We start from the raw sequence: 21,154 nt of genomic DNA, 5'->3' as shown, positions 1-21,154 counted from the left end.
TTTCTTTTTTGAGATGGGGTCTTGCTCTGTCACTCAGGCTGAAGTGCAGTGACATGATTTCGGCTCACTGCAACCTCTGCCTCCTGGGTTCAAGTGATTCTCTTGCCTCAGTCTCCCAAGTAGCTGGGACTACAGATGACCACCACCATGCCTGGCTAATTTTTGTATTTTTAGTAGAGACAGGGTTTCACCATGTTGGCTAGGCTGGTCTCAAACACCTGACCTCAGGTGAACCGCCTGCCTCGGCCTCCAAACTGCTGGGATTACAGGCGTGAGCCACTGTAAGAAGGTGAAGGAGCAGCAGAAGTTACTAATTTTATGAAGCCTCAATCTTTAAATGCCCTTCACCAGACAATAAACGAAGTATTTTAATAGCTTTTTCAAGTAGTTGTGGCTGTTCTTTGACTAGTAGGCTCTTAAAGGTTAACTGCAATGTGGTATCTGAGTTTCTGCCAATGAACTCTCTGTTCTGTGTTACATTAAAACCCATGCATGCCCATGCATGCTTTTGTAACATGTGGTATTGGTCACATGGAAAATATTAAGTTATGCATAGCTTCCAATTGTCTACACATTTCATTATGCAAGATCAAAATATCGCCTTTGCTAATACCACCACCTATTTCATCAGGAGAGTGTAAGTAAACAGAAGTTCACGATGGTGAATACAAACTTTCCCAAGTTCTAATTTTTGGTTAGAAGCTCAAATTAAATCACCAGCAACAAACTCTGTCAGTTGTTTTCCTTAGAGGAATGAGCTAACTTGGTTCATTTTCATGAAAACATATGCCAAACACACAAAATGAATGACTACAGTTTTGCCTACTAGTTGTTTTTCAAGTAAACATGGTGCTCCACAAAGAAGCTGCTAGTTCAGCTGGCAACTCAAACAATCACGAGTCCTTTCCACGAGAAAGCCTGCATACTCTGGTATGCAGCCAGGTGATGCTTACTTTCCATTTCAAATCACAGAATATTAAAAAGATGGGCATTTAAAGATTGCGGCTTCATAAAATTAGTAACTTCTGCTGCTCCTTCAAGGACCTTTATTTACTTTAAAACCATTATTTATTTAAAATGTATGGCAGTGAAGAATCCAGTGACCACTGGTCCAGCCTGTTGTTGCAGCTGGGGCTGTGCCAAGTACTAGTGGCTTTACCTCCCATTGCTTTTGCACCATCAGTGCAGATGGCCACATGCAAAAAAAAAGTCAATGATATCTTAATATTATAAATTATTTTAACCATCACTGCTCTCCTGAAAGGGCCTCAGGGACACCCAGAGGTCTATAGATCACACTCGGAAGTGCTCTTCTATGCACACACAACCAAACACTTACACAGGCTCCTTACTTCCCCAACGCTGGACACCACCAGAGGCCCACCGCCCACACTCTCCTACCCCTACTTCTTATCACTACCGCCTTTTCCCCTTCAGTCTGTAAAGATTGGCTCAGAGTATTTAATACATACTCTAGCCCTTAATGATGGGTATTTAGGCTCTTTCCAATCATCTGGCTATTACAAACGTGTGGGAATGACTAACCTGAAACACAGACGTTTTTCCGCATGTGTGAGTATATCTGAGGGATTCCTGGAGTGGAACTACTGGGGAAAAGGCAAAAGAGACTTGCCAAACTGTTTAGAAGAGGTTATTTTTATTTGTAGGTGAAGCCTCTTCTAGTTGGTCTTTGACCACAGAATCAGGACTGTCAAGGGGCCCAACAAAGCTCATCTATCATATCTTGTCTTTGTCCAGAAGGCAGGGCACAAGACGTAGTTCAATTCTTCCAACTCCATTTACCATGAAATCTCTTCGTGGAAAAAAACAAAAGTTTTCATCCTGAGTTTTCAAATTTCAGTGTTTTTCAAAGAACAGAGAAAACAAAAGCTGCCTGAATCCACTCACTGGGCGCTTAATTCAGGGCCTTGACGAAGCCCGGCATCACAGCCAGAAAAATGATCACAAGGACAAAGGCTGGTCTTGTGCTCACCTTCCCACCAGGTCAGGACTGGGAAACCCAAGAGGGCAACATGGATACACCTACGGCAAGGGAACACCACCGAAGGGCGTCGTCCTTAGAAGTGGGGACATTAGCCCAAGGGGAAGCAGATCTACTAGCCCCAGATGCCGCCTGGACCCCCCTCCAGCTGTCTCCACAGCAGAGGCAAAGCCCAGACACTCACCTCCTCAGCCACCGAATCCCTGTAGTATCTCAGGCTTTGATCGGCCAGGACAAACCAGTGTTTCTTCCACTAAGGGGGAAGAAAAGAAAAATGACTCAATTACCAACTCCTATAACAGCACACTTGCCACTCCATGGCGATGCGCAGCCAGAGCCTGTGGGACCCATTCAGAGCACAGGGAAAGCAGGGGACTGGCTGGCGCCTCCTTGACAGCACATAGAGGACTCCGCTGGGACTGCAGGCAGCCATGCGCTCACTCCCTCAGGACGCTCACTAAGCTGCGACCTTCCAGTGAAGAGGCAGCACAGATAGCTGAGCAGGCCTTGGCTGTGGGCTCTACGACCAGTAGTGTGGCTGGTGGCCAGGCCGTGAGGTCCTCCATAACTACAGAGGCTGCAGACAACAGGCTGGGCCCATCAGAACAGAAAGGTGGCTGTGAAATGGCATCTCCACCTGCAGGTGGCAACCCACAAGCCAAGGCCATGTGGCCCCCTAACCAGCAGGGGTAACTAACCAGCTAGAGACCAAGTCTTCACTGTGAGCAGTAAGGAGGAGAACTTGAGTCTTCATGCCAGGCCAAGGGCATTTGATATGGAGGAGAAAGAAAGAGAATGTCTTGGGATAGCAGCTCAGGAAGCAGGAAGGGAGTGCGGATGGGCTGGGCATCAGGCCTCTTAGGTAAGGACCCAGCAGACTTCATGCCTCCTTGGGAGGCCTGGCCTTCCAGCTCATGGCACAGGGTCAAGGTGGGCTGGCAGGTCCAGCCTCAGATGGCTCTTCCTGCTTGAGTCTGATGGCAAGAATGTACCATGTTTGCTCCTTCCAGGGCTAACACTGCCACTGCAGCTGAGGGGTCTCGGGCATGAGAGTCCTGCAGTGCTAGGCTACTGTCTACTTGCCTGGCTTGCATGGAAACACAAGCCAATCTCACAGCCAGAGACTTTCTTTGCCCTTGGGGAAGCCAGGCCTCTGAAGAACTTTTAGGAAAGATTACCAGGTAGGGGCTAGTGTTACAAGGCATCCCTAGGGCCTGAGGCCAAGATTCCCTTGCCATCAGCAGACAGGCCTACAGAGCGCCCCTCCAGAGCACCTCTGACTGCAGAAATGAAGGCTGCGTGCCTGCACTTCTAGGAGCAGATGGGAGTCTCAGTCACAGCCCTGGTCCGTGAGACAAGGGGCATGGAGGAGGAAGGCATGGAGCCAGCACTCGCGGACTGGCTGGGGACAAGGCCAGCTCACCCTCACCCTGCCCCCAGACCCCTCAGGGGCCATGGCAACCCTGTACACTCACCTGGCCATCCTCATACTGCTTAGTCAGCCAGCCTTTCTTGAAATTCAGCAGGTCGGGCTGAGAAAGGGAGAAAAAAGAACAGCTCAGAGGAAACTCCTCTAGTGTCATGAGTGTCTGATGGGGCCAGTATTTCTGTCCAGATGAGGCAGGTACCAGGAAAGGGGTTTCTCCACCTGCCAGACAAGCCTGTGCAGCCCCCTCACCCTGGTGGGTGCTGCCCGCAACCCGCCTTCTGTAGGTGCGCGCGACCTTGAGGAAGGAGATGCTGGGCTTGGCAGGCTGGCAGGAGAGAAGGTATGGTCTCATTGCCCTGTGAGCGGTGTGGGCTCCGGCCTGTACAGGGCCCACTGCACAGGGCCTATCTGGGGGGCAGAAAACAAGCCCAGATGAAGAGTTACAGAACATTTTATTTGAAGGGAAACATCTGCAGGGAAGGCTGAAAGGAGAATTGATTCAAAAGTTCTTGCAGAAGCCACAGGAAGCCTGGGAAACAGAGACGTGCGGTGTTGAGGAAGCAGCAGCTGCAGCCCCGCTGAGACCCTCAGGCCATTTCTCCACCAGGAACAGGCTTGACCTGTATTCCCCACAACAAGCAGGATGGCAGACAGGTGGACAGCACCCAGGCAAAGGGCTCTGTCCTTCCTTCACACCTGGGCCCTGAAGAACAGCCTGAGAGAGCACTGCCACCTACAGCCCACCTGGCTGGCCCCACAGAGACATGAGTCACTCCACCTCTGGTCGCAGGTGCTGTCTTTTCTACAGCCATCTGAGCAGAAACCAGCTTTGGTGTCTTTTTGTATTATTCCAAGGAGTGACAGTGAGAATAGGCAAGAATTGTCACAACAGCTACCAGGACAAGGCATTCTGGGAGCCTCTGCTCAGAACCCTGTCTCTGCGGAGTGAGGGAGGAACCACAGTTGGCTGCTGCCTAGGTCTGGCTAAGGCTGACCCAGATAGATAAGAAGTCCCTCTACAGAGCCCTGTTTCAACCCCAACATCCTGCCAAGCTGTGCAACTGTCCTTGCCGCCAGAGTCAGTTGAGGCACCCAATCAAAAGCAACACTATGAAATTAGGACACCCTACCCCAAGTGACCCTTAAATAGGGAGGTCCTCTCCTGCATGTTTGTAGTTGCTACTGTGGCACAAGACCTGAGACGTGGGACTGCCACCTGCCCCTCTCTGACAGCCTGCTTAACTTGAAGATCTTTCTTTTTTTTGAGATGGAGCCTGGCTCTGTTGCCAGGCTGGAGTGCAGTGGCACGATCTCGGCTCACTGCAACCTCCGCCTCCCAGGTTCAAGCGATTCTCCTGCCTCAGCCTCTCGAATAGCTGGGACTACAGGCACACGACACCATGCCCAGCTAATTTTTGTATTTTTAGTAGAGACAGGGTTACACCACGTTGGCCAGGATGGTCTCGATCTCCTAACCTTGTGATCTGACCGCCTTGGCCTCCTGAAGTACTGGGATTACAGGCGTGAGCCACCGCACTTGGCCTAGCTTGCGGATCTTTAACAAAAACTTGTAACTTCCATATCATGGTTGTGCCATTGAAGTCAAGCCTGCAATCTGACCCCGATGGCAAGGCCTATGCAGGTGGGTTCCCTGGTGGTGCTTTCCGCTGCGGACAGGAACTCCCAGATAAGTTAACAGAGAAATAACGGGTTTTGTTTGAGACACCTGAAGCAAAACCCAGACTGAAGGAGAAACCCAAACCCTACTCCTCTTCACACTCCATATTACACATCAATCTGAGGTTGGGAGCCCCCAAGCCCTGGGGCAGGCAGCAAGGAGATAAGAGGCAGTGAGCAGGCCCCAGGCTCCCCTGGAGGCTGAAGACCGAACGGGGAAGAGCTGGGTCAGCATGCTGAGCTGGCCTTGCTCCTGTACCCTGACCACTCCTTCCACACCTCTGCTGTCACAGCTCTGAGGCCCATGGAGACCCGGTGCAAGGTCTGCTCTTCCACTTGAGGCATGACGCAGAGAACGAGACAAGCTCCAGCAAGACGTAGCCTCTGCCTCCAAAGTGCCACAGAAAGCAATGCCAACGCCAGAGGAGCAGAGGGTCCCCACTGCAGCCCTGCCTCCTAGAGTCGGGAGTCTGCCTGGCCAAGGTGGCCTCCTCCGCAGGGCCTCCTCCCAGAGCTCAGGATGCCATGGAGCTCTTGGTTCTGCTGGGACCAGAAAAGGGAAGAAACACAGAATTTGCGTTCGACGGCCTGTGGGTTGGTGGGTGGGGGTGCTCACGGACACGAGGGCCTGTGCACAGAGGGACAGCTGGCGTGGACGCATAGACAGAAACAGACAGTGCCTCAGAGTGACAGAAGCAGAGGAGCACGGCCTCCGGAGGACACGGCGCCTGGGCTCACCGTCACGGAGGGCTCCGTGGACCTCCTGTCCAGTGACTTGGCTCTTCGGTGTGGAGACAGGGGGGAAGCCGAGGCGTCTGGGAGAGGAGCTGGGGGGGCTTCATTGGTGAAGTCCTGTGGCAGAGAGCAGCCGCCAGTCAGCGCAGCCCAGGGCAACACGGGCAGGTGAGGGACGAGCTGGTGCCGTCCACCCCTCCAAGAGCCGCCAGGGCCTTGCTCCTGGCGAGGGTCAGTGATCTGCCTAGCCCCCACAGCAAGTCTGCGGCAGGACCAGGACAGGACCCGGGTCCTGAGATGTCCTCGTTGATTGAGCAGCCTTTTCTTTTGGATTCCCAGTCACTGTCACTTTCCTGGCCCCACCCCATCCCCTAGCTTCTCTGAGCCACAAAAGGAAGAGCCCTGGGCTCTGTGGCAGCAGGTGGCAAGCCATGGGCCAGGCAGTGGGCACTAGGCACCTTGTGAACAAGAGAGAAGCCAGGAGAAGATGAGCTTGGACTCGGCCGGCTACAAAAGCAGCAGGCGGGTGCCCAGGAGGATTTCAGAAGCCGAGTCTACCTTGGGCTGAGTGGAGAAACGAAGGGTGCAGCTGTACTGAAAGAAAGAGTTAGGAAGGTATGACATTCAGCCTTGTTGCTGGGCTGCCTCAGAGAGGAAGAGAGTGATCCTAATTAAATCTGGGATCTAAAATGTGTGAGAATATCCTTCAGCAGAGACGGAGAAGGCTCTGATATGAAGCTGCAGGAGACAGGCCTGCCCTCGAGAAGGTCACTATGCAGAGGAGGCAGTTGGAGAGCAGAAGCCTGGCAGGAGCACAACCCAGGCCTGTGTGGAGGGGACTCGGCGCATGGGGTGCATGCTGACCCGCCCCCGAGCCACCCCTGAGGTGCTGCCTGGCCCCAGGAACTCACCCGCTTCCTAGGGAACGCCCTCTTCTCGCTGCGGCCCTGGCGTGTGTCGCTGGATGGCGAGGGCCCCACTGCATTGGTCTCCATGTGCTCTGCCTTCTCAATGTCCAAGGCCTCAAACTTTTCAATCACCTGAGACCTCCTGCAAGAGAAGACACGAGGCCCTGAGGTGGCAGTGAGGTGAGTTGTGAGGTGGCAGTGAGCCGACTCCTCCCATGCCCAGCCTGGCCTGGGCCTGATTTCGCTCAGGCTTGCACAGCACCGAGGTTGTCTAGACACGTGCTCAGCCAACCCGAGCTCCACCTGCGCCCCTCCACGGCCCTCCCTCCCACCAGGCCTGCGCTTGCCCCTGCCCTCTGCCCCGCGCTGGAGGCCCCACAGGCTCTGTGGTGTTGACCCACTCGGCATTCACACAGCTTGGCACCCAGCAGCCTCTCCTGAGCCACAGACATGATCAAAAGGCAACCACCACCTCAGAGGGCGGCCTCCATTCTCATTGCATCCCTCATGATCACAGTGAAGCCCCCACCCCAAAATTTAGCAAGAAAGAGGCCCAGGAATTAACATTGTTTCTGCCAACAGTAAAAGGAATCAAAGACCAAATTAAAACAAAAACAAAGCAGGCTGATTTCATGTGAGAGGGCTGGCGGCCTCCTCAGGCTGTCTACGGCTGGAGACGGAGCTGAGATGGGGGCGAAGCGGGTGGAGGAGGCGCAGCGCCACCCAGCGGCACAGCAGGAGAGCGCAGAGGCAAGACCTGAAAGAAAACAAGGCTGGGAAATGAATACACGGAAAAGCACTGCTTTTTCAAATCAAATAATGGTGAACCAAAATTATTCAAAGAATTAAAGAAGCAAAAACCCAACATAATCACTGAAGAGGGAGAGAGACCATGATTGTCCTCCAGCTGCAAGAAGTCACCCTGGTGGGGTCAGAGGTGGGGGACATGCCCGCTGAGGCTCAGCTCACGGTGCCGGGCCTGTTCTCCTAGGGACACCTAAGTTACCTGGCGGGGAGGGTGTCACTAGTGCTCTGGACAAGAGGATAAGAACCCAGAGGAAGTGAGTGAAGGGCTTCCAAGCCTGGAAGCCTAATTATCTCCACAAGGAAAAGAGGAAACTAGATCAATTCCTGAGACCCCACCTCCCCCAAGAGGCCAGGTGCTTCTCAGGGAGGGCGAGGGAAAACCAGCTGCCTAAGATGTCTTCACCTCAGAGAGGAGGGCCCAGGGCTGGACTCTGAGGGCCCCGGGCTCTGCTTCCTCCCTGTGCTTAGACACAAAGTGTCTTCCTCAGCTCCCCTTCCTCCCTGTGCTTAGACACAAAGTGTCCTCCTCAGGAAAGAAGCCTGTGCCGTGCCAGCCTGCCAGAACCGGCAGCAGAGGCAGGCGCTGGGGTAGGGGAGCAGGAGAGGCCACGGCATTGTGAGAGCAGGAAGCTAAGGAAGCTGCTGGAGTTCCCGGGCACCCAGGGAAAGCTTGGTAAGTGCAGGCCAGGCGTCCACCACACTTGAGCCATTGTGGTGGGATCTTGGTGAGATTCAAGGCTCACCAACAGGCTTCAGTGCCGCCACTTCCCGGATGAGGGCTCCTCTGCCCAACACTGGGGCCTAGAAAGTCCCAGGAAAGCAGTGAGGAGCTGCTGGACTTGAACCCCATGCAAATCACATGCTGTGGTATTGTGGGGATCCAGACAGAGGAGTCATGGTGGAGAAGAGGAAAGGCACTTGCTACAGTTGCACTGCATGGGGGCCTGGGGAGATCCTGTAAGACCACAGGCTCAGGCACCGGCTGCCTTGATCTACTGGGCGAGGCGGAAAGTTATTACTTGGTGCCCTGGAAGCACTGGAGGTGCGACAGCAAGCACCTTACTGGTCAGCAGAGAAAACGGGGCCTGCACCCTGCAGCTCCAGGGTTCCCAAGACACTATGTGCTGTGCTGAGGGTAGAGAGGTTAGGGCTGCATGGGGAGCTGGCCTTGCTGCCAGTCACCAGCAGGCCAACCAGGACCACAGCTTCCCCCACTCAACAGCCAGAGGTGACTATCCAAGAAACACTCTGGACGTCAGAGGAATAGACACATCGAAGCCCAGAGCCAGTCAGGTTCAGATAGGCCTGCCTAGATGACTGTGGCTTGTCAAAAAACCAACCCCATAGTCCCAGCAGTCTGGCTCCTGGGCACACCTGTTGTGGCTGCCATTCCAGGAAGGTGTGGCCAATCTCTTGCCAATTTGGAGATTCTGCTCTAATCAACTAGGGGACAGGAATCCAACCAAGCACAGGGTGGGCTACTAGGGATCTAGTGAGCAGGCCTCGGAAAGCAACAGCAGCCAATCAGATGTCACCAGGGTCAGGAGAAAGGGATGCTGCAGTATTAGTATGCAGAACTGGCGGAGGGTGGGGCCAGCACCAGGTGAAAACCCATCCGTGTGGCAGTGCATGCAGAGTACAAAGCCCCCGAGACTGCACCTGTCCCAGGTGACAGGAGACAAGAACGAGTTCAAAAGGAGTCTCTCTGAGAAGAAGCCAAGCCAAGCAGGTGTGCTGAATGCTAATTCTGTGGTCTGGCGCTAAACCAGGACGTGGCTGATCCTGCTCTGGAGCCACCACGACACACAGCCTGCTTGCCAGCCAGCATGAAGCCTCCCCTGCCCACCCACTGGCCTCCTCCTCTCTCTAGCAAAACCCTTTACTTATATATTTTCTTAATTGCTTAAAAGAGCACCCTTGGCATCAGTCCTGGGTCACAGGATGGGAACAGGGACTTCCCGGCTGAGGCCCCACTGGGATCTGCACCAGCTATCCACTGTGAGAAGACACTTACTCCCGAGCCTCAGTTTTCACGTCTATAACCGGGGTGGTATTAACAGGTCCTCATCAGGCTACTATGAAATGTTAAGGCAGCCAAGTGCTTAGCAGAGCACCCCAGGGCACTAGGCAGGGGCTGGGAACCACTTGGCTGCCCTTCCTTTCCCTAGGAAGTCAACGTGTCATTTTCCTCTCAAGAGCAGCATCTCTGGGAGACACTTCCTTATCCTGGAGACTAACCTGCAGGCTCACAGGTCCTTTTCATCTGGGACGTTTGGAAGAGTGGGTGGGCTGTCAGCAATGGTGGGTGTTCGGAAGAAAAGGGGGCAGAAGGTAAAAAACACTTCCCTCCACCTGCCCTTCAAGGCACGGGAGCTCATGGCTGCCTTCACCTGTCCCTTCCAGTAGTGTCTCTAACTCTGAGCTCGAGGTTGTGGTTGGGGAAGGGAGAACACTCTGAGAAGACTTCCAGAACTATGGTTTGAACCTCTTTTCTGGACAGTGAACCTTGGGAACCTAATGAAAACTACGGGTTTTCTTCCCAGAAGACTGCCTAACCTTAATCCTCTTCTGGGAAGAATACTGTGAAAACGTTTTATTGAGGGGGCAGGTCATCATGGACCTCCAGAAGTCTATCCATAAACCAGGCTGAGGAACCCTGGTGTCAAGGCAAAGTCTGAGTTTATAGATGCAGCGGTGCAAGCCTGATTGAAGGCGTGCTTGGGCACTTGGGTCTGGATCTGGGCTTCGAGGCCTCAGATGGCATCCAGCTCTTTCTCTAGTTCTCCAGGAAACTCTGGAGAAGGGCAGGGCAGGGCATGGGCCCGCCTCTTCTTAGGTAGCAGTCAAGTTCTGCACCTGTGCCCCTTGGTCCCTGCCCTAGGTCCAGATGTCCAAACTCCCTCTCTCTCTCCAGCCAATCAAAGTCTTACAGGGCAAAAAGCAATGCTCCCCTGGAGGGCAAAAGCAATGCTGTTGGGTGCTCGGCTGCTTCACAGGTTGCCTCAGGCTTCCTGGGTGAGCAGGAAGCTCCCCAGGGAGCATGTCCTTGAGAGATGAACCAGTGCTGCCCCCATCTTCCTGGGCACAACGGTCTGCCTCTGAACCTCTCTCAATGCCCTTTGCCCACCCTGGGACCGACAGGGTGAGGAGCGCCTCTGTCACCACATGTAGCTTTAGGGTCTTCCTGCCTCCATGCCACTTCAGAGAACAGAAATGGCCCAGGAGGATAAGATCCAGCCCTACAAGAACCAGGCAGCTGAGAACCCACCAGGGAACCTTAAGGTCCCAGTCCTAGGAGGCACTGATGTGAAAACTGCTATTCTTGGCCTCGACCTCTGAAATTTTCTGGTCAGAAATTCTGCATTTGGCTACAAGAGCTGAGTTCTGGGCCCAGAGGGAAAATCCCCCTATGCTCTGAACAGAAAGCACGCTCCCCTCACAAGGGAGGCTTGGGGACTGTATGTGAGAGAAACAGTGTGAGTGTATATGCGTGGGTGGAAGTGCATGGTGTGTGGGCCTGGGTGTTTAGCCCTCTAACCTGCTCCTTACCTCCGCTCGTTGCCAAACAGACGGGCCACCTCCTCCCTGCCAGGGCTCCGGGCCCGAGTTCTACGCTCCAGCCGCCTTCTCTCCACCTGGAAGGCTTCTCGGTGGCTGATCCTGATGGCCTTAGGGACGTCGGCCAGGGTGGCATACTGCCTGCTGGCTTTAAAGGCAAAGGTGCTCCCCAGTCTCTCTGTCCCCCGCCCCCTAGTGCTGCCAGAGTCCACGTAGGCAGGTGGCTGGCTGGCCACATCCAGGGAGCCGAGGGAGATGCTGCAGACCATTCGGTGGGGGAGTCGAGGACCTGGGGAAGGAAGAGGACCACCGAGCTCCCGGGAGGGCGACTCGGGGCAACTGTACCTGTGGTTGGGGGTGCTGGGGCTGGGAGGGGAGAGCGGCGGGGGCAGCTGTTGCTCCTCGGCCTTCAAGTCCTGTTTGGTCTTCTCCAGGGAGAAGTAGCCGCTCTCCACCCGGACTTTGCGGCCACAGTCCATGCGGTCACTACTCATGGCGCTCTCCTCTGGAAGACAGTGGGAGGCAGGGGACGCACTCAGCCTGCTGGCAGCTTTGCTTTGGGACTTTTTTTAAAAGTCCATGTAGGATCCAAGCAGGGGCCTTCTCTACTTTCCATCTCTAACGTCTAGCACAGCCCACTCAAGGGCACAGTCAGATGGAAAGAACCATGGATGGGAATGAAATATTCCGTGAATGCTTTTTTCTCTCATCCATCTCTCCCCTGCAGCTGGCTGCCTCTCAGCCAGACTGGCAGGCAGGCCCTGCACTTCTGGTCTGGGGGCTTGGTTGGAAGAACAAAACTGTACCTCAGGACACAAGACAACCACCACCAACTGCTTCTCACCAACATCAAGGGGGAAGCTGACAGTCAACAAGCCCTTTAGTCTTTTTTTTTTTTTGAGACAGAATCTCGCTCTGTCGCCAGACTGGAGTGCAGTGGTGCGATCTCAGCTCACTGTAACCTCTGCCTCCTGGGCTCAAGTGATTCTCCTGCCTTAGCCTCCCAAGTAGCTAAGACTACAAGCATGCACTACCACGCCTGGCTAATTTTTGTATTTTTAGCAGAGATGGGATTTCAGTATGTTGGCCAGGCTGGTCTCAAACTCCTGACTTCAGGTGGTCCACCTGCCTCAGCCTCCCAAAGCGCTGGGATTACAGGCGTGAGCCACCATGCCCAGCCCCTTCAGTCTTTTAGTGTATTCTGGGGGTGGGAAGGGGCAGGGGACTTCTACAGAAGTGAGACAGAGTGAACAGATTTTTCACATGGATAGGCCTGAGAGGAAGACTGAGACACCTTCTACCCAGAGTGCATGTAAAACATGCAGCCAGAGTGAGCTGGGCTGGCCCCAGATGCTCACTTACTTTTAACAATCTAGACAAAATACAGATGGGAAAACCCAGCCTGTGTCTTACAAAGCCCTCTAGAGCCTGGGAACAAGAGAGGCAAAGATGGAAGCCCTACTCCTGCTCAGGCAATTCCAAAGTGCTAAAAGATAGGGCATGAGGATGCCAACTGCTGCCTCCCCAGCACCCCTTCCCCTCCTTCTGCCAGGGGCCCAGGCAGAATGCAGATGGTGAGGGATGAAATTGACTGCTGCTTCCTGGGGCAGGATGCACACAGAAACACGATGGTGCAGTGACAGAGGCCTTCCCATCCACAGACCCTGCTGCAAAACTTTTTTGATTCTCCTGACAAGCAACTGGGGCTGAGAGAACAGGAGCTGTCTTCCTCCTTTAAAGATGGGATTTAAGAGCTAGAAGGGGCAAGGCCAAGACTGGAGCCCAGGAATCTCAGTCCATACCAGGCTAGATGCTCCCCACAGGGCTGATGGACAAAGGGAATGGAGGTCCAGGGCTTGTGACTGGGCGCTACAGGCCTTGGCTGAATCCCCAGGGCCAGCTCTGATAGGAGGAAGGGCCGTTCCAGTGCATACAGGCCAGCCTGGCCCCCGCTCACCTTCTTTGCTCTCCAGCCCAGGTTCCCGCAGGGAGCTGGCAGCAGTAGGCTGGCTCTGGCTGGGACTCTGAGCTGGACTCAGGCTGCTGCCATCTGGCTGGTCCTTAGCCCTCATTTCTTCCTGCCAGAGTGTGGACTTGGTGGTGGGGACTTTCTCAGCACTGGGGATGCTGCTGCTGCTGCTGCTGTTGCTGCTGCTGCTGCTGCTGCTGCTGGTGACAGCCACCTTGGCAGGCCCAGGCTCCTGGAGGAGGAGAAAGTGGTGTCTGTGCAGGTGCAGGAGCACACAGCTCAGGATGGGTCACATGTCCTGGCTGCCCAGCTATAGGGAACACCAGGACCAACTAACTATACAATGTCAGGGGCCTGGAATCTTCAGATAGTGCCCCGTAACAGTGGGTCAGGCATTAACAGTGAGACCACAGTAGTAGATGTGGAGTCTGTCATTCCTAGACATTCAAGACTCGAATAAGGCGAGACAGAACAGAGTGTGGAAAGAGAGCACGCCCTCGAGACAGGTCCAGCATCATCTGTAGCTCCTTACGGTGAACGCAAGAACAAGTTCACAGCACCCAAGTCTGGGCCAGCCCTGAGGCCTTACCCACCATCTGCTTTTTGCTCCTAAGAGGCTAAAATGGAGTGTCCAGACGCTATGTGAAGGAAAGAGTTTTCAGATGCAAACTAAATGCTATGGTTTCAATATATGTGTCTCCCCACAACTCATGTGTTGAAATCCTAACCCCCGAGGTGATGGTATCAGGAGGTGGGGCCTTTAGGAGGTGATTAGGTCATGAGAGTGGAGCCCTCATGTACAGGTTTAGTGCCTTCATAGAAGAGGCCTCAGAGAGCTGCCTTGCCCCTTCTAACATGTGAGGACCAGCAAGGGGGCCCTCACCAGACACCCAAAGTACTAGCACTTTAATCTTGGACTAACCAGCCTGCTGTGAGAAAAATTTCTATTATTTATAAGCTGACCAGTCTGTGGTATTTTATTATAGCAGACAGAACACACAAAGACACCAAACACCCCACTTGAATCTGCATACAGGCACACACTCACAAATGCATATACACATTCATGTGCACATGCTTGCTCTCTCACACTCACAAGCTCACACATGCACAAGCCAGTAGCCCAGATGGAAAAGGTGTCAAACCCCAATCTCTCCAGGTTGTGAAAGTGGTATTGCTCCGAGGGAGAAGTGTCTGTGGGGCAGGCATTTAAGCAGATGCAGAGTCCAGTCCCTGGGCAGAGAACCTTAACTCGACTCTGCAAACACAGAATCCAGACAACAGCAGGGCTGTGATCCCCAGCTGCTCTGCAGTGCCAGGTTACATCCTGAGCCCCAACAACCCTGCCCAGAGGGCAGCCAACAGGATGGCTTTGGCCCCTCTCCAAAAGTGAAGCACATCTCAGTTCTCTCGCAAAAGAGCATGATATACAAGTGCCCACCTCCCGCTCCCATCCTGATGGCCAAGCTTCATTTTTAGAAACCCACCTTAGTCCCTCTCTGGCTTAGGACCTTGGAGAGGGTTGCAGATGACACAGGTTCTTTATTGCATGTGTGCACACTTGGAGATGCAGCATCACCACCAGACTATTTATTAATAGCCTGGCTGGGCTCCATACATTCAGTCTCACCCACTGGTGGGGCACTGTCTTGGGTGGGGCTCTGGGTCCAAAGCTGTTGGTACTTTTGCAAGGATTCCAGGCCTCACAGACAGGATAAAGGCAGGGAGGCTGTTCCCACAGACCCAGGACGCACACCTGACCACCTACTCAGCTTAGGGCTGCCAGCAGACAGACTCCCAGGCTGAAGGCTCCCCTCAGAAGAAGCCAGCTTCTCGGAAGCAAATAGTGAAGGTTTCTCCTGAGAAGTTTCCCAATGGCTCCAATGACCCAAGGGTATGCCACCCCAGGACTGCCTGTCCCTGTAGCAAGCACCGTGCCCTGGGCTGCTTATCCACGGGAAACCAGCAGCTGTACTGGATGCAGAACCACCCTAACTGCCCACCATGGCAGTAGCGCTTCCCCAAAACAAAGCTGCTCTACAGTCTTGCTTGCCAAGCAGGGCCTCTCTCTGCAGGGGTTTCAGAAGGCTCCCCACTTCCCTAGCAGGAACACGGAGCACAGCAACCAACACGAAGGAAGAATTCTAACTTGGAGTGGTGGTGGTGGCAGTAGACACCCCAGTAAAAAACAGGATTCTTAAAGGAGACACACATGTGGGCCCGGTGGTGCTGGCTGGGCTCACACTGAACTCAGAAGAAAGCCAGAGAAAAGCAGAACCTTGTGGGCTGGGAGATGGAGCAGCGGGCCTCCTTCAGCTCCACCAGAGGAGTGGAGACCCGGGGCCTGGAGACCCGGGGCCTGCAGACCTGGCTGGAAACATAGCTCTGGGCTTGCCATCCATCTCCATCCTTCCTGCCCTTCACACTTACATGGGTCATCACTTCCTTCTGCTCCAGGCTTTCTCCTTTATTGCCTGGAGCCCATGCCTCTCAGGCTGCAGGCTTTGGAAACACTGGTCAAGGCCAAGCCCTTCTCCTCTCCCAGCCCTAGACTCTGTTGAGACTCCCGCCCTCAGCTGAAAGGCTGTCTGCTGCTCCCGCAGTGTGATCCTTGGCCCCAACTTCTGGAAGCAGAACCTTCCAGAAGGTCCCACCTGAGTTCCTCAAGGGCAGAAGCTGATTCTTATTGGGCACAACGGACAGCCACCACTTCAAGCCCTCCACTGGTTCAATGTGAAACTCTCCTGGACCTACACTGGGCCATGGAGAAAGAAGTATAGAGTCTCGGGCTTTCGCCTCTCCAGGTGCTCTGCAGGTGTGAGGTTTACCCCCAGCCCCACCCTAGCCCATGAGAATGCCTTTAGCATCAGGCTGCATGCAGAGGGGAGGCCTGCCCAAAGACCCCCATCTCAACCATGGTCCCTGCTGCTCCGCTGCAGGGTCCCCACGTCACCCCACAAGACTGACTTGACAAAGAGATGGCCCCTGATTAAAGTTCAAAGCTTCTGGAAACAAGCAGCCTCAAATGGGATGCTCTAGGGACCAAGGGGTACAAAGGAGAGACCCCACAAGGTTGTCTCAGGAGGGGGCTGAGTGCAGGCTAGGAACCCTGTGCTCCAGACTCTAAGAGACCCTCAGGGAACCCACCTGAGGGTAATCTACCCACCCTGGGATCATGTGGCTCCTTCTACCAACAAAAAAGTTGACGCTTGGTCATGGGTAGCTGTTTTGGGGAGCTGGGTGTCATGAGGGAGGGAGAGCAAGCAAGTTCCCTGGCCTGGGCTGACAGTGGCCTCTGCACTTGGAGTTACCTTATTGAAGGCAGGAACTCTGCTTCTGTACTGTTTCCAAGGCATCACCATGGAAACGCAGCGTAACCCTAAACGCTGTTATTCTGCCTGTGATTTTTTTGTTTCTCTCAAACCGGGTAGCTTTGGGGGATTTACGTATCAACTGCTGTTCCCCAGCAGGAAGCTCCATTTTGAGTCCCAGGAACCACTCTGTATTTTTTGCCAGCTTCTTGCTAGTGACATCTCCTTTCCAGCGGATGTTGGCTTGGGTGTCTCCCACCCTCAACCCCAGAATGGAGGGTGGATGACCATAGGCTGAGAGTGGCCCAGGCTGACTCCATCAACAGGAGGGCCAATACAGCAGCCCAGGGCAGGTACATCCAAGGGCAGCCCAAGGGGCTGAGAGGAGAAAGGGACCCAGGCTAGTGCATGCCCCCTGACCTCTGCAGCCTGTGGGCTGGTTCTCTTAACTTCTGTGGGCCTCTGGCCTTGTAATGCCCAAGGGACTCCCATCCCCACCCTGCTCCCTCTCAGGGTGACTAGGAGGCTCAGGACAAGGCAAAGCACTTGGGAACAGTAGCATATGGTACAGAGGCAAAGGAATTACATTTACTGAGAACCCATAATAGGTCCAAAACTTCCTTTCATGCTCACAACAATCTTGGCGATTAGGCAGCAACAGGCCCGCTTTGCAAGTTGATTAACTGAGGCTCAAAAAGGTTACCTCATTCCCCCATGGACCCAGGAACATGGGGAGTGTGGTAAGGCAATGTAGGACCCTTCTATGCCCTGAGCCTTGCACACTGGCCAGGGAGAAAAGGAGGATCATGGCCTGTGGGGAAGGACGGAAGGACTGGGCCTTGAGGGACCACCCCAGCCAGCCACGCCCTGCTCAGGTCACATGGGAACTGGAGCAAGGGCCCCTGTGAGCTCCTCAGGGGCCATGCCACTCCAGGACTCTCCTCCCCATCCGGCTGCCTGCAGGGCCATCTGTGGGTGCAGAGTCCTTTTGCCTGTGGCTGCAGGCTGCCCGTGCTGCCCCTCCCCAGTTGCCAGCAGGATAGTGAGGGGAGGTGTCACAGCTGTGTACTGCAGGCTGACTGGAAACTTCCCTTGGGCAGCCCCAGAGCACACTAGCAGGCCATCCTGTCCCTGTTGTGGTTCCCCTGTGGCTCAGTGAGGATCTTGCAGACCGCAGCCCACAGCAAGGATGTGCAGAGGTGGTGACCGCCTCAGCCCTGGCCTGACTGCGTCCTCACCCTCTAACCTCCAGAGAGCCCTCACTTCTTCCCAAGACCTGGCTCCACTGAGGGGATGTCACCTGGCAAACCCACTGCCTACCTGTGGTGTGGGGGGCTCCACTTTCCGTTTCTTCTTCTGGTTCTGCTTGTTGGTCCGGGGATAGACCATGAGCATCTCCAGCCACCTGGGAAGGGAAAAGGAGACAAGTACCAGGTAAGATCCTGGCACTTGGGGACTAGGAGCCCCGGCCCTTGCTGGGGTAGTCCAGGTCTCTGGGCACCAAGGAGAGCAGGGCATCGTCCCCAGCGACAGACTGCTATGCTGGGGCTAGAAGCGCCCACAGAGCAAGTCTGGACGATGACCCTGCCACAACCATAGCAGGCTCAGGACATGACACAGACTCCATGCTGGCAGAGAGGCCAGGCCTGGCCATGGCCTCAGAGCACAGGACATGTAACTTCCTTTACTGACCCTGTCTCCAGGACTTGCCCTAACACTGCTCTCCCACAGTGGGCTTGGCGAGAACACAGATGAGCTGTGACTGGGAGCCATTTAGGGCAACAGAGGCAGGTGCTGGCCCTGAGGCGAGAATCTAGGAGCTATGCTGGCCAAGTTCCCACAACGGGTCCTCTTGAGGGACTAGAGTGGGGGGAGAGCTGAACTCCCACAGTCCCTGCAGAGGGAGGGTGCTGGGCACCCTGGCTTTGAGGAAGGCTGGGCAGAGCTGCCCAGGGACCCCGTCAGGGCTTGTATGTGGGAAGTTCACTCTGGATAGACACCAGGGGTACAGCAAGAGCAGGCACTGCCAGCAGGAGGACTCTGGATCTGGCTCTGCCTCCATCCCATCACAATCTTGGGTAGCTCCTGGCCCCTTAGGACCTTAGGAGCTTTAATCTTCTCATGTCTGAAATCAGAAGCTAGATCGGATCATGGCACGACGACTACTTCCACCATACAGAATTTTACAACAGACAAAGGAACTAACAGCAGTCGCCTTGCCAGAGCTGCCTGCGAGTCCTGTGAGGGCTGGAGGACGGGGGTGGGAGGAGCGGAGGGCAGTGTAGGTCCTGCCTCTGAAGCCCCAGCTCCAGCCCTGGGCCTGGTTGTGCAAGGACAGCCCTAGTGTCCCCTCCAGAGTGGAAGGAGCCTCAGAAGACACTGCTCCAGGTCTTCCAGCACCAGGGTCCATGCTGGTCCTGCTGGCAGCCTGGGCCCAGGATTGGGGATGGGGGCGGTCTGTACTGCCGCACCCTGCTAGAGATCACACGGGCGCAGCACCCAACAGCACACTGAGCCTGGGGCAGGAGAAGGGCTCGAGTCTTCTGTGCCCAGAGGTGTTTCTTTAATTTGAGGTGGAGGGGAAAGGAGGGGAAGGAAAAAAGGGATAGAGGAGGGAAGAGAGGAAGAGGATGGGGAGGAGGAGGGAAGGGAGGAGGGGGGAAGCAGGAAAGGAAGAGAAGGAAGGAGAAAATGAAGAAAGGAGGGAAGGACAGATGAACAGACAAAAGGAGGGTCAGTCAGAGTCACTGGCTTCTGAGACAGTCTCAGGATGGGTGTGCGGTTGACATCTGGTGGCAGCAGAGGCCAGGTTTAACGCAGGGAACCACAGCAACAGAGCTGAAGGGCCACCCTAAGCCCAGCTCAGCCCACAGCCAGTGATGCTCGATTTGCTAAGAGAATGAATAAACAACTGCATTACCAGAGACCCAAGCCACAGGTCCTGTGGGTCATTCCTCCACGGCCCCAAAACAAGAAAGGAGGCTGTGACTATCTGCAAAGCCAGCAGACAGGCAGGCCTTCTGAGGGTCCTGAGCCCCTCTCCTCCCTGGTCACACATCTCATTAAGGCTGGCTGGGAGAAGAGGTCCCAGGAGAGGGCCTCGCTCATACAACCTGGGGTGTTCACAAAGCATATGGGGTTAAACATGTTTGCCCTTCTAGTCTGCCATGGCAGCGGCCACTTCTCCTGACTACTCTGAGGGACCGTGCCTGCAGAAGGTTGCACTTAAAACTTCCCCGAGGTGTGGAGCATGCTGGAGCTGCAGAACCCTGCCAGGCACCCCAAGCCCCTGCAGACTGGCCCAGGTTCCATCAGTCAGCAATGACTAATGGCCTTGCAGGATGGAACCTGGAGGGGAGGGGAGAAGGCTGCACCGCAGGTGCTCTGCTGACTACGTGGAGCTGCTGAGCTCTCCTGGGCTGGCTCCAGCAAGCCCGGGACTCAGGAGGAGCCAGGACAGCAGGTGTCCCATGTGGCCTCAGTCCCAATACACACCTTAATCTCTGTTCAGACTGGAGTCTGTGGCTGGAGTCACAGAGATGCAGGGTCCAGGAACAGATGATGGACTGTGTCCTCTGCACTTGGATTTCTCAAGGAAGTCCAATAGGAAGCATCTAACATCACCCAGATGTGTTATAAATGTTAACAAAACAAACCCCAAGAAGAGAGGAGCGGGGTGAGTGTGAATATGGGACTGGTAGGTGCTGGGGCTCTCCAGATGGGGACGGCAGAGCCCAGATGAGTGGGTAAGGTTAAAAGGCAGGGCAGGGAGAAGGGAAGCCCAGACTTCACCCAGCTGAGCTCCCTTGCCAACTCCTACCCAAATCCCACCTCGTCTAAAAGAGCTGTGTAAAGTGTGGTCCAGCATCCTGGAAGTGTGAATTGGAAAGAGCTGCCAACTTCCTCTACCCAGGCCCAGGAGAGACCTGGCAGCCCACGCAGCTGTCAGGGCTATGCAGAGAAGACCTGGGAAGAAGGCTGGGTAGGACTGTCCCCAATCCACCCTGCTCCCAGCTGCCTGGCGGAAGTGTCTGCACCTCCTTAGGGACCAGCTTTGATGTGATCAGAGAGCTCAGACGCAGAGTGGCACTCCAGAGCCTAGGGATGAGGTTACTGGGAAGAGGAGTTATAATGGGCAACAGAGGGAGCAGAGGAAGGGGGCTGTCAGCGAGGGCAGGAGACAGAGCAACGGGAGAAGGAGGCAAAAGTACTTGTCCCCAGGGTGCGCAGGCCACGCCTGACACTCCCTCACACAGCTCAGCATCCCAGCTTGTGGGAAGGTGAGGAAGTGGCTGCCCACTTTCATGAGAGGGGTTGCAGAGGCCCAGGATAGGCTGCCACGTGAGAACCTGCCTGTTGGACACAAACTAACATGGCTCACAACCAGGGCGAGGGGAAGCGGAAGAGCCTCAGGTAGCTTATCCTGGCTTTGGATATGCCACTGAGACACCACATGTGGGGCCCCAATGGCGTGTGCACCTGGTACCTTGGTCCATTAACGATCTTGTCTATCCAAGCTGCATGGGTATGGCAAGCCTGAACATGCAACAGAAGAGAGCAGAAATAGGAGAGGGGCTTGGGATGGAGTGAGGACCTCTGGCAGGACTTACGCTGCCTGCTGGAGGCAGTCCAAATGCAAAACATCACCCTCTCCTAATACCACGTGGTACAACACATACCTCTCTGGGCTGGTCCTAGAACCAACCCTGCTCCAGACACTCCCAGCCTGCTCTGGAGACCCAGAACTCCCATCCATCC

At 54.8% G+C, this 21,154-nt stretch overlaps 1 protein-coding gene across 8 annotated transcripts in view; it reads right to left on the bottom strand.

Annotated features, from left to right (window-relative positions):
• Nucleotides 1-21,154, bottom strand: part of MPRIP (myosin phosphatase Rho interacting protein) — a 150,923-nt gene that overhangs the window by 43,187 nt on the left and 86,582 nt on the right. For 4 of the 8 annotated variants that reach the window (XM_021928781.2, XM_021928785.2, XM_021928784.2 and 1 more), the window contains exons 5-11: nucleotides 17,717-17,801; nucleotides 13,074-13,317; nucleotides 11,108-11,621; nucleotides 6,755-6,893; nucleotides 5,847-5,960; nucleotides 3,478-3,534; nucleotides 2,187-2,255 (exon numbers count right to left, since the gene is read on the bottom strand). In XM_021928781.2, the coding sequence (XP_021784473.2) occupies nucleotides 2,187-2,255; nucleotides 3,478-3,534; nucleotides 5,847-5,960; nucleotides 6,755-6,893; nucleotides 11,108-11,621; nucleotides 13,074-13,317; nucleotides 17,717-17,801 (1,222 nt within the window). The remainder of the gene's footprint in view (nucleotides 1-2,186; nucleotides 2,256-3,477; nucleotides 3,535-5,846; nucleotides 5,961-6,754; nucleotides 6,894-11,107; nucleotides 11,622-13,073; nucleotides 13,318-17,716; nucleotides 17,802-21,154) is intronic. The other 4 variants (XM_009189776.4, XM_009189775.3, XM_021928786.2 and 1 more) reach the window with 2 other exon arrangements.

Source organism: Papio anubis, chromosome 17 (assembly GCF_008728515.1).
Source record: "Papio anubis isolate 15944 chromosome 17, Panubis1.0, whole genome shotgun sequence".
Classification (NCBI taxonomy): domain Eukaryota; kingdom Metazoa; phylum Chordata; class Mammalia; order Primates; family Cercopithecidae; genus Papio; species Papio anubis.
This window is presented reverse-complemented; position numbering and strand designations above follow the sequence as displayed.